The following is a 12,727-nucleotide window of genomic DNA, read 5'->3' on the forward strand; positions in this document are numbered from 1 at the left end:
CTCTGACCTCCATAAGTGTACCAATGGCATGCTTACACACACACACACACAAATAGAACTTAAAACTACATCCTTAAATATATGAATGTAGGAGGCAATGCTAGTGTTTGTCCTGCTCTGTCTTCTCCCACCAGAGATGAAGAAATGCTCCTTTGCTTGTTTCTTTCTTTCTCTATTTTTTTTTTTCCCAGACGGGGTTTCTCTATGCAGCTCTAGCTGTCCTGGATTCCCTTTGTGGACTAGGCTGGCCTTGAACTCACAGAGACCCACTTGCTTCTGGCACTTGAGTGCTGGGACTAAAGCCGTGTGCCACCACACCCTGCCAGTCTCCACTTCTAAATTTCTTAAAGGGGTCAGAGCAGGGGCGTTCCGTAGCCTTACCCCTCTACTGTTGAGTAGTGTAGAAATCTAAGACCCTGTTTAGGACCTCCCTTCTCTCTACACACTGGACCCTTACTAACAAAGGCTGAGTCAACAACAGGGGGGCTGTTGAGGCCAAGTTTATCTCACTCTGTGCACAGGAAACAACACATTCAAGTCTGTCCATCCCGTCTCGAAGGTGCTTTCTGTTCCTGCAACCTTGACGGTAGAGGTGGGCATTGCTGCTCTGTGGGAGGGTAGTCTTCAGTTTCCCGAGGGCTGCCCCAGCCTGTGTCTGGGTAACTTATGGGGACAGGAAGAACAGTGGGCTGGCATTGTTCCCTAGGACAGGGGTAGGGGGCAGAGTGCTGAGCAGTTAACTCTGACTGGGGCCAGATAGGGCCGTGGATGGTGGGCAGGCTGGCTCAGCTCTAGGCTCCTCACAGCAGGGAGTTCAGTGAGGGGGCAACGCATCTCATCCAATTGGATGGTGCCAATTAAAGGACCAAGTGTCAAAGGTGACTAAAAGAGTTCAGAGCAACCTGCCAGCCTAAGGGTTTCCTTTTCTGGAGTCCTGACTGGTCTCTTCCATTTCTCCAGGATGTCACTATGGGAAACATGGCATGGGCCAGGGAGGTGAGCAGGCCATAAAGGTAAAACAAACCTCTGCCCAGATGCTAGGGAGGGAGGAATGTTGCAGTGAGTCAGTAGAGGGAGGCTGAGGAAGGGATGGCTGGCTCTGGCCCAGGGACAAGCGTCCTAGAACTTTCAGCACCTGCCCAGGCTGGGTTAGCAAAGGCCTGTGTAGCCTGGGACCTGGAAGTATGTGGGAAGAGGGCACAGTGATGGAAATGGGAGCAGGTGGTGCCCTTGTCCACTGTCTCTGAAGGCCGGTCACTTGTCCATGTGCTGCAGCAGCAGGTCCACAGCCTCCGCAAGGTTGTTCACATACCCGTCTGCCTTCACTTCAGGATGGTTCTCATCACTAGGCCTGGAGGACAGGACCATAGGTTAGTCTAGTAGGGTATCAGTCCATTTTTGTTATTACTATATACGAGAGCCCAGGGGACATTATAAAGAAACGGTATTTATGTAGCTCCAACTTTAGAGACTGAAAATCCTACATTAGGCCTCACAGAGAGCATAAGGACAATGCACGGTACAGGAGAGTAACTCAGGGCTCAGGCTTGAGCTTTAGGAACTCACTACTAAGCAGGTTCTTCTGCTCAGTGTCCACAAGAACCACTCGCAAGCTGAGCGTGGTGGTGCACTCCGGAGGCAGACGCAGACAGATCTCTGAGTTTGAGGTCAGCCTAGTCTACAGAGTGAGTTCTAGGACAGCCAGGGCAACGTAGAGAAACCCTGTCTTGAAAAGAAGAAGGAAGAGGAGGAAGAAAAAGAAGAGGAAGAAGAGGAAGAAAAAGGGGAGAAGAGGGAGAGAAGGAACCTCCCCAAACACTCCTGAGAACAGTAACTCAGTGTCCTTTCCCTGAATCTCAAATCATCCAAGGTCTCAGCAGCTCCCACATGGTCACACTGGGAACCAAGCCTCTATCACATGAGCCCTTTGGGGACAAACCACACACAAACCTTAGCAGCCAGTGACCCTACAATAGCCTCCTAAAGCCACTGCCAGTTGGCTACAGCGAAGCTATTTTCCAGCATGTAGCCTGGCTTTACCCTGAGGAACCTCCATGTTCTCTGCACTGACTGGCAGGCAGGGCTGTAGTTCCGCTGAGGTCTCCTCTGCAGTCCCAATAAGGCACACACACACCCCTACTGTCGGCCACTCCACACCACTCTGTGGCAGAGTAACTGTTGGCCTTGGCTCCATCTGCCTCTGACAAAAGTGTAGCCCAGGGAGAGCACCCTCCTTAGCAACTGGGGTGCATTAATAATCAGAACTCCTCTCTTCCCTGATGCTCTGGGATACCATGTGCTGCCCAGTCCTTTGAGACCACTGTGCCTCCTAGGGGCACCAAGGGCTCTTGGCAAAGTCATTTTTTGGCTGGGATGCTGAGGATCAGGATTGTGTCTAACCCTTTACCCATTCACTAGCCACGCCTGCAGACTGGACAATGTGCTCTGAGGCCAGTGCCAAAACCCAGATACTGCCTGTGACTTCCTCAGTGCCTAGGGAGGCAAAGTAGGTTCATCTTCTGAAGATGTGGGGGCCTCATCCCAGGAGCCATGGGCAGCCTTGCCAGGGTTGGGAGCCAGAAAGCCCCTTTCTATTGCCCCAGGCTTCACTAGCCAGTCAACCAGGGTGTGGCAGGAAGAGGGCCAGCCTCTGCACCCCTCCTACTGTGGGGGGACACGCTGCTGGGATGCCCCAGGCCTGACTCACACTTCCTGGGAACTATATCTACCTGCCATATTACTGACCCCTCAAAACCTCACCCCGCCTGACGGAAGGGACTCCACTGCCTGGCGACATCTAAAATCTGTGCTGTCCTTTTTGGAGGTTGGCTTCTGAAAACTCTAGAGTGACTGGCCTCCCTCCATCTGCTAAAACCCTGCACTAGAAGGGACCAGGGGAACATCTTCCCACAGGGAAGTACCCCACTCCATGTTCACAGTGAAAGGGTAGGAAACAGCCTGGGGCCAAGGGCATAGGAAGCCAGTTCAGGGAGTCTGTTAGAGCCACCACCACCACCTGACGCAGAATGTCTGTGTTCGGCCGCAACCCTGACCCTTGGATCCTGGCTGGAAGTAGGATGGAAGCAGCTTTGCGGGGTTTACCTGGGTACTGTTAGAGTCTGGGGCTTGAGGACCTACTTAGGAAAGGGATTCCTTCCAAACACCTCCCCTGCCCCAGCATAACAGTCTGTGGTAGGTCTCACAAAAGCTGCAAGATCTGGTGCGCCTCTACCAGCATGGCTGCCATCCTGCTCTCTGGTGGGTTTCTCACAAGAGAAGTGTTTTCTGCCAAGGACACACTGGTTCCTTCCATCTTGCTCCGACCTTCCACTGGACCCCCTTCAATTCAGTCCCTTCCCTCTCTCCCGGTCAGGATGGGCCCCCTGAAATGTTCACCTGCTCTGGCCTCTCCCCGGTATAAACTGCTGTCCCAAATGCCCACAGTCTAGACCCTCAGCACAGCAGAGCTCCGTCTTGCCTAGACACCTCCACATGGCAGCCACCAGCTTGACATCTTTATATCTAGAAGCCACTGTCCATGCTGAGCTTTAGATTCAATCCTTCCTTCCTTCCTTCCTTCCTTCCTTCCTAAGACATTCTCATTTGGTAGCCCAGGCTACCTTTGAACTTACAGCAATCCTCCTGCATTATCCACTAACTACAATGCCTTTTAGAGTGCTCCTAAAACGTTCCATGGGAACTCCTACATACCCTTCACAGGACTCCACTCACTGCTCCCTACTTCCGACTGTGCCGTTGATAGAGTGCATGCTCTCTGAGCACACAGACCCTGTCCCTGTCCCTCTGTGGTTGGACAACAACCCGCTTCATTTGGTGCTGGGAGACCTTTCTAGAAGGAGAGGATAGGTTTCTTGCCCTCTGCGTCCCCGGTGCAGGGTTGGCCCTCAGCAGCACCTAGGAAGTATCACCCAGTGAATGAACAAAGGGCTTGGGAGGCTGGGTGCTGCCTGCCATTAGGTATTCCTCCCCCACATGCCCTGGGAGCTGAGTGTAGGGAGCAACTGAGTAATGGCAGAAACAAGGCGGTTCTGTGCACACAGCCCACGGGCCAGCTCTACAGGGAGGGCTTTGTACCCAGTAAAAGAAAATGGCACTGGGACCCAAGCAAAGCAGTTCATAAAGGACTGTCTCCTGCCACTTCCACCTCTGGGCCACAGATGGCAGAGGACCTCCCGTGGGGCAGCCCTGCTAGGGTGCCCCCTCCTGCTTTTTCCCAGTCACTGTCTGCTCCCCAAGAACGAGGTAGGACAGGGCTCTCATGACTGGGGGGAGGTGTGCATTCTCGTCCACTTCTCTGGCTGCCCCTGGTGGCTGAGGCCAGGTCCTGAGGCTGCCCAGAGAAAGAGCACTCAGTGAACTGGGAACTAGCATGGGGTAGTGATGCCAACTTCAGACCACACTGACGCAGTTGGAAGGACAGAGGGTATCACTTCAGGGGCCAGATGCAAAGGGCGTTTTTACATTTGAGTGTGGGTGGAATGGGACTCTGAACTACCCAGGAGCCAGGACACCAGACCACAGCTCCTGCAAGGGCCAGGAGGATGGGGCTGAGAGGCCTGCCTCCTCTGCTCTATACATTCAAGCGTACAGGGGTTACCGTCCACTGCCATGCAGTCTAAACAAAGGGTTCCGGCTCTCTAGCTGCTGGTTCACAGCACACATGGTCAAGACTGTCTCTTGGGTTGCAGAAGGAGGAGAGGTCTGTGCTGGACTTCCGGCGGGAGCCTGAGGGTCAGTGATCTCCCACGATGTAGCTGGGTGGGCGTCAGTGGACGCAACTCTCAGGCATACGTGCTTATCCCTCTGTGTTCTGTCGTAACACTAGGTTCTGCAGGTGGGGAAGGAAAGAGTGTTCTTGGATCTGGGGGTTCCCTGCCCTGTCCCTTGGGGAAAACACTGGGTCATATTGATAATGAACATAGTTAAGCAGACATTCTTCCCATGGCAGACATTCTTCCCATGGAGCCGTGTCCTTGTTTAGCCAAGGCCTTTCTGGTATCCACTGTACTCAAGGTCTGGTATGGCTAGGAGACATCCAAAGAAAGGGTTTATTCCTGTCACAGCCCTTGGAGAGCTGGGCCTGCCTGAGGCCCTTAGTTCATGGAACCTCTAACCTCACATGACTGCACGCACTCTTGGACCCCTCAGCCTGAAGCCTGTATCTCCTGCCATGTTTCTACCTGACACCAGCTGAAACCACGGAGGACAAGGTTTCATCGAGATTCTTCATAGGCCTGGAACAATCTGAAAATTGGCCACATGCAAGCATCAGGGCCATCACCCAGCACGAAGCTCCAACAAGAGAGGCTGGATAATGGCAGGCCTGAAAGAGTCTTCAAGAAGCCCCTATGGGGGTGTCTTAGTTGATGTTCTATTGCTGTGGGGAGACCCCCATAACTAAGCAGCAATATAAGAGAAAGAAAGCATTTAAGTGGTGGCTTCCTCATAGTGTCAGGTTAGTCTATGATCATCGTGGTGGGAAGCACGGCGGCTGGCATGGTGCTAAGCAATAGCCGAGAGCTTACATCTACTTACTGGCAAGATGGAGATGGGGGAGGGTGCAGGGGGGGCTAGCCTGAGCTTTTGAAACCCCATCCTCAGGGACATATCTCCTCCAACAAGTCCACCTCCTAATTCTTCCTAAATAGTCCACCTACTGAGAGCCAGACATTTAAATAAGTGAGCCAATGGGGGCCATTCTCATTCAAACCACATAAAACATATGGCTCTCCAGCTACTAAAGGGAGTGGAAATATCTTCTATGGCTGGTACCTCCCTTGCAGTCAGAGTTCCAATCAACACAGGTGACCAAACAAGGGTCTGGTCCAGGGTCTGGTCCGCCATTTTGGCTCTGCAGTGGGAGCACCGCTTCCCCAGATACCCTAGCAGAAGTAGAGCACATCTGGAAATGCTATATACTGTGAGGGCCAGCCCAAACCCCAACCCTTGTACATCTTCATGGAAGTGAGGGGGCTGAGGAAGAGGGCAGAGCTCCTAGTCGGCCTTCTGTACAGTAGTGAGGAGCCCTGACTCCCAGTACTATCCAGATAAGCTCCAATACTGTTATGTCCCAATTCCTCCCCCTTCCCAGGGTTCCAGCTGGCTGTTCTCACTCTTACTCCAACCTCACCAGGACAAAAAACCTGTCAGCAAGTCAGCAGAGCTAAGAGAGGGGTGGGGGCCTGTGCCCACAACTGAGACACGCCCTCCAAGCATGTGGGCAGCATATGCTGGAGGCTGGGCATGCAGCCTAGAGGCAGAGTCATGTTGCCTGTTCTACACCATGGCTTCCTGAGGTCCCTGGTGGTCTCAGCTCCATCTATAGCTGAAGACCTATGGTGGGGTTAGGACTCATCTAACTAAACTCCCCTGAGGCACACAGGGGCCTCAAGAACCTGGAGCCTATCCCAAGCTGATCTGTCCTCCAACTGGGAGGAATAAGGGGTCTCCCCCAGTAAGAGATGGCGCTTGTCAAGCCAGTTTCAAGGGCACTAAGCCCTGATGGGTAAAGTGAGGGAGAAAGTTAACAGATGTCTCACACACTTTCAAGAACCACAGACTCAGGCCACAGAAATGGCTGCTAGTTGGGCATGTGACATCCTGGCCTCTTGCTTGGTCCCCTGGGCCCTAGAACTTCTGAGTATCTTGAAATGACAGCCAGAGAAGGTAGATCTCCAAGCTCTTTTCTCTTGTCTTCATTGGGAGTGTCTCGGATCTCCCCAACTTCCACCCCAAAGCAGAGATACCCTTTGCTTCATTACCTCTGACCCTATGAAGTGATAATAACAGCCCTGCATTGTGGGGGGAAGACTGTCAGCCAGAATGAGCTGCATTCTAGGTCACGAGGTTCTCCACCTGTATGGGTACAAACCTGGCTGAGAATCCCCAAGAGCTCTGTCCAACAACTGTAGCCTGTGTCTCCAGAGACAAGAAACAACAGCTTAAGGGGTGGAGACAACCCAGAGTCCCAGTGGTAATGGCTGAGTTGGTATGCAACATATTAACCTAACCTAGATCCAGGTTTCTCTGGGAGTTACTATTGCACTTCTTGACCTCTGGTCAGACCCTGATGTCTGTGGCTAGGACTCCTCTCCCCCTCCTTTCCACCTCAGAACCAAATCTCAGCTGAAAAGTGTTTGCAGCTTTGACCATGAGGTGAAAAGAGTCCATAGCTCATAAATGTTGAAAAGATGGGAGGCTGAGGGCTGCTGGGAAGTGCCACCGAGAGTACCTTAGAATCAGCTGGACCAAGAACCAGGTCTGAGCAAGGCTGCATCCAGCAGGCAGGGGTTTTGCGATGGTCACTGTTACTTACTGCTCAGGATCACTCTGTGGCCAGGCCTACTCATGAATTAGTAGTGATGACACCTATCAACCAGACAGAACCCAACCCAGGGATCCATCTGAACTCTACACAGTGAACAGCTTCCTGTGAGGTTCCCAAGCACCCCAGATGGCAGCACAGTAAGTGTGGGCAGAGCAGGAACTGGCTATTGGTGTGATGGTGATGTCCTAGGAGTCCTCTCCGAAGTCGCTGGCTGTGGCTGGCGTATGGAGCAAGTGTCCACGAGTCACTAACCTACCGAGGATCCTTGGAGTTTCTGGTTGGTACCTATAAAGTGCTTTTCAAAACTAAAAGCCAGCAAGGTATAGTGACAGACATCTTTAATCCCAACAGAAATAGGCGGATCTCTTTGAGTTTGAGGCCAGCCTGACCTACATCGTGAGTTCTAGGACAGCTAAGGCTATATAATGAGACCTTGTCTTTAAAAACCCAAAACAAACAAAAAATAAAGCTAGAGGCTACAATCTGCCTTCCTGAGCAAGCTGGTGGACCTGAGAGTGGGCTGAAGCTGTAGGCAGCTGTGCAAGTGGCTCCTGTCCCACCTCCACCTGTCTCCATGGCTTGTTTGAGACAGGGTCTTTCTGTGTATTCCTGGCTGTCCAGGACTCACTTTGTAGACTAGGCTGGCCACAAACTCACAGAGACCTACCTGCCTCTACCTCCAGAGTGCTAGGATTAAAGGTGTGTGCCACCCTGCCTGGCTCTATCGATCCTCTTCCTCCTCTTCCTTCTCCTCCTCCCCTCCTCCTTCTAAAATTTATTTATTTTATGCATATAATACACTGTCTCTGTCTTCAGACACACCAGAAGAAGGCATAGGATCCCATTTCAGATACTTGTGAGCCACCGTGTGGTTGCTGGGAACTGAACCCAGGACCTCTGGAAGCACAGTCAGTGTGCTTAGCTACTGAACCATCTCTCCAGCTCCTACTGCTCATTTTTAACACTAGGCACCCTTCACTCGAGTGCATTTCCAACCTTCCCCTGCAGAGTTTTGACTGAGAATCAATCCCCAGGAACATGCCATGTGCACCAGGCAGTTTTCTCTGACCCCTTCCGACTCCCAGTCCTCCCTTCCTTCCTTGGGTACCCACTCTATGCCCATGGCACCCAAACTGAGCATCCTCCACTCCTCTGCATCTTCTTGGTATCAGCCAAGGCCCTTCCCTGCTCTCAGTCCTCTGCCAGCACATTGGGACAAGGGAGTTGCTGGCTTTTTCATCCATGTGTCCCTGGACAGACAACACTCAACTTCCTTTCTTTACATAATTGAGCTAAGAAGAGCCCCCACCTTATAGCTGACAAACCAAGGTTCAGAAACAGTAAGTGGACTGCCCAGGGTCATGAAACTGGTGTTCAGAGGTTGGTTTAGAAGCATATGCAGCCTGGTCTAGATCCCATGGGGATCCAGGACTGAGCTGTTAGGTGGTGAGCAATGGTCTCCTAAAGGCTGCAAAAGCAGGTCTACTGGGGCTGGCAGCTGGCCTGGGATGGAGGAAGCTCTGACAGCTGTCCATGTTTTGATAGAAAAATGGTAAGCACCTGGTATGTGTGTCTGGCTTTAAACAAGCTGGTCCCGGCCCTTGCAGTCTAACAGTTGAGTCCCTAAGAGATCTGTACTTGCCACACCCAGGGCACAGGGCCAAGTGTCCACCCACCCAGGGCGTCTCAGAAAAGCTACTCTGCCCTCCCCTCCTCAAGCCAGCTTCCTGGGGCTGCACCCCTAAGCTCTGGGAACAAAGGCATGGAGAGGGGGTACCCTCCCTGTGCCTTGCAGCTGGTTGGCATCACTGAATCCTGCCACTAAAGGACCTAGTGCCACCTTTACTGCCATGGACAGAGCCCAGTGACTGAGCAAGGGGATGAGCACCGTGGGAGGGGACACCAATACTCCTGAAAACAACCTGCCCAGGTGGCAGGGTGGCGCTTACACTTGGAGCCTCTGTCCTGATCATTCAGGTCCCAATGAAGGGCCCCTCCCTTCACAGTGCCCATTGCTGGTGAACATGTTGATGATGCTTGCTCCTGGGAGTTCCTACTCCATGCCCATGTGACTGGAGCTTAGAAACGGGCTTCCTGACCTCATGGCTCTCCAGGGACTTCTACTGGAGCAGTCTCTGCCCCTATCATATCTGCTCCACTGAGGAGCATGAGACAGGGGATCCAGAGAGTCAGAGCACCCAAGGGGGACACAGGACACATTAGGTGATATAGGCAACAGCATGTTCCACAAAGCCTGGGCCAAACCCCACCCTAAGCAAGCTGCCCCTCTGAGGTATTGAAGCAGGAATAACGAAGGATGACAGAAAGTGACAGGTATAGCCAGCACTGACTAGCAGGACAGAGGAAGGACTGCTTGTGACTCTACCCTACCCAGGGACATGACGGTTCACCTGTCTCTCATTTCAGATGCACTAGCACCTCTGCTGGAGTGACAGTTACTTGAGTATTTAAGTCTATGAAAGGAACATCACACTTCTACCTCTGGCCTGGATATCTTTGCTAAGAGTTCGTCTTAAAGCAACATGGAGTTTAGCTTGTAGAAAGCTCTTGGTAAAAGCTTGCCGAGTTAAAGGACAAATGTGCTAAAGAATGACAAGGGTGTTTAGAATATCTCATGCCCTCCAGTCCACAGCTAAGAGGGCACTTAACTTGTAGCAGGTAAGTTCAGTGTGGCATCTCTGCTAGGCAGAACACTACACAACTCTGAGTAGGGATCAGGGCGAGTGGGGAAGAGGTCAATGTTACATGACCACTGAAGCGGAAACTTAAGGGCTCTTTGGAGACTCTGTTGTGTTGGCTGGCGTTTTGCTGGGGCGATCGTGTGAAGGAGTGTTTTCCTGAAGTGTGCACAGGTGAGAGACTAAGGCATGAAGGAACGTTTCACTGAAGCAGAGAGAGGATGCTCTGCTGAAGTATGCACATGAGAGGACACATAATGAAGGATCCTTTGCTAATGGCACCCACGTATTGGTCCTTACACTGTGTAGCTGAGCTGCATTTGTTGGGACTCCACAGAGAGAAATGCATCCGAAAAACGTCTGGTGGTGTGCTGAAGTTTCTTGCAGCTTCCAAGGACTAGGGATGATTGAACACATGTGCTGAGGCAAGGAACGTGGAGGACACGTGATGTTTGGAGGGTATAAAGAGGACTCCATGGACTGACAAAGAGAGAGCTCGGCTTGCTGGTACAGCTAGCTGTGCAAGGTTTGTGGGTTTTAAGTCTCTGCTGATCTTTGCTTCCCTGAGAGAGGCACAGCTCTGAACTTCTGGTGTTCCTGTCGGTCCCTCCTGCTGACTAGAGCTGAGGCTGAGGCCTGGCTGTCTCTGCTAGGTAGTGTCATTCACCGCTGCTGATTCGTGTCTGCTATCCCAACTCTACCGAACTTGATTGTTTGGTGTATCCGTGTTTGCGACTGGATCGAGCTGCTGCTGCCTGCTAACCTGCAAACTGAACTGCCAATTTTCAGACAACACAGACAGGATCTGTTCCAAAGAACTTTTCTAAACAGGTCCACTTCCCCATATCCTTTCTTTTCCAATACCTTTGGTGAGTGGTGGGCTACAAGGGAGGTTAAAGCATTTAAGAACCATCATTAAAAGTAAGGTTTTAAAGAATTAAAGTTAGAGACCACAGTTACAAAGATTCAGAAATTGACAACTGTCCCAACTAGGCCACTGTGAAGGCACACTTAAGCCTCTTGTTGGTGAAAGAAGATGATGATGGCTAATATTGCTACTACTGTTAGTTTAGACAGGGTCTTGGCCTAGAATCCACTATGTAGGCCAGGCTGGCCTCGAATTCACAGAGATCTGCCTGCCTCTGCCTCCGGGATACTGGGACTAAAAGAGTGTGCTACTACACCTAGCAAGATTATTCTTTAGCCTCAACCAGGGCCACAGCAGTCCCTTCTGAACCTGTGGCTTCACAACTACAGGAGACACGAGATTAGCTAGTCCTGGCCCTGAGGGCAAATACTTGCCTGGGCACAGCAGATGCCGTGTGCTCTGTAGACCATATCCAATCATTACAGACAGGCTCAGACCAGGTAACCCTGACGTAGGGATATGCTATCAAACACACAGGCCACCTGGGCACAGGCACCTCTGCCCTGCCACTGGCTGCAGCAAGTGTCACAGGGTCCCAACCCACTGCCCCCTGGATAGAGTTGGGGGGGGGCATGCCCAACATGATGGTAGTTCAGCATAGCACCTCAAGGAAACCTCAGGTCATACACCAAATAGAAGCTAGGTAAAACACTTAGAGCTCTGATCAGGGAGCCAGCACAGGGGTAGAGGTCCCAGCATAGCCCTGATACTGGAAATAACCAGAGGAGAAAACTATCAAGCCTCCAAACCCGACAGAGTCTCTACGGTGCAGCCATAAGTTCTAAGTGGAGAAACTGAGGTCAAGAGGGGGATTCCTAAGAAGACTGTACCTGAGAGGTCAGAGCCAGGCCTTGAGCACATGAACCTCCCTGCCACCCCTAGGTGAGGGCCTGAATAGGAAGAGTGCCCTCTATCCCTTCCCTAGCCACTCCTGTATGTATAGGAGGTCTGGGAAAGCATTGTGGTTTTCCTCCATTCCTCTGTACAGACGAAGAAACTAAGGCAAGCCGAGAGGGAGCAGGTCCAGCATCCCACCTACATTTACTTAACACCTCCTGTACTGGGCTCCCCCAAAAGCTAACTAAGCCACCTCCTTAATCACAGGCCAGGAAAGGCAGCTTGTAAATCAGCAACCAGCCTGTCTGAGGCAGTGCACCCCACACTGGGCCAATTGTGTCCATGGGGGACCCCGTCCAAGCTGCCTGGGCTCCTGGCTGGCTGCCTGGCTGGCTCCTGGACAGAATCTTGTTTTCTCCAGTTTTCATCTCTGACCAGCAGGCTGAGCTGCTCCAGGGAGCATTTACCCAATGCACCTTTGACCCTCAAAGCCCTGACTACCATCCCACTGTGCCTAGGAAGCTAAAGGCCAGCCCAGAGGAGCCTGCTTGGGGACCTCCCACTGCCCACTGCATGCTAGGAGTGCAGGACAGCAGAGGACTCGGTGGCCCTCAGAAGACTGCTGGGGATGTGGAAAGCTGGGAAAGGCTTGAGATTCATGGTCGAGGTTTCCCCCAGTTTGGAAGGCCCCAGTGGTTGGCTTCCTCTTACTGCCCCCGCCCCCCAGCTCCGTTCCATGGCTGTCGAGAGGAAAGGCTCCCTTTAACCTTCAGTTTGGTGTGTTAGCAAACAGCTTTGCCGATTTGAGGATGAACAGGGCTGGTTGGGCGGCTGGGTGATAAAGGGTGTGGGGGCGATCACTGAAAAGCAGGCCCAGGCATCTCCCATTCTAGCTCTTCTGGTGAGGAATGGCCA

General features: G+C 52.2%; 1 protein-coding gene across 1 annotated transcript in view; it reads right to left on the bottom strand.

The window, feature by feature from the left end:
- Positions 1–484: 484 nt before the first annotated feature.
- LHPP (phospholysine phosphohistidine inorganic pyrophosphate phosphatase) overlaps positions 485–12,727 on the bottom strand; it is an 89,567-nt gene continuing 77,324 nt past the window's right edge. Inside the window, exon 7 of the mRNA XM_080913182.1 lies at positions 485–1,351. Coding sequence (XP_080769308.1) covers positions 1,255–1,351 — 97 coding nt within the window. The 3' untranslated portion in view covers positions 485–1,254. The remainder of the gene's footprint in view (positions 1,352–12,727) is intronic.

The sequence above is a fragment of the Micromys minutus genome, assembly GCF_963924665.1.
Source record: "Micromys minutus genome assembly, chromosome: 2".
Lineage (NCBI taxonomy): Eukaryota > Metazoa > Chordata > Mammalia > Rodentia > Muridae > Micromys > Micromys minutus.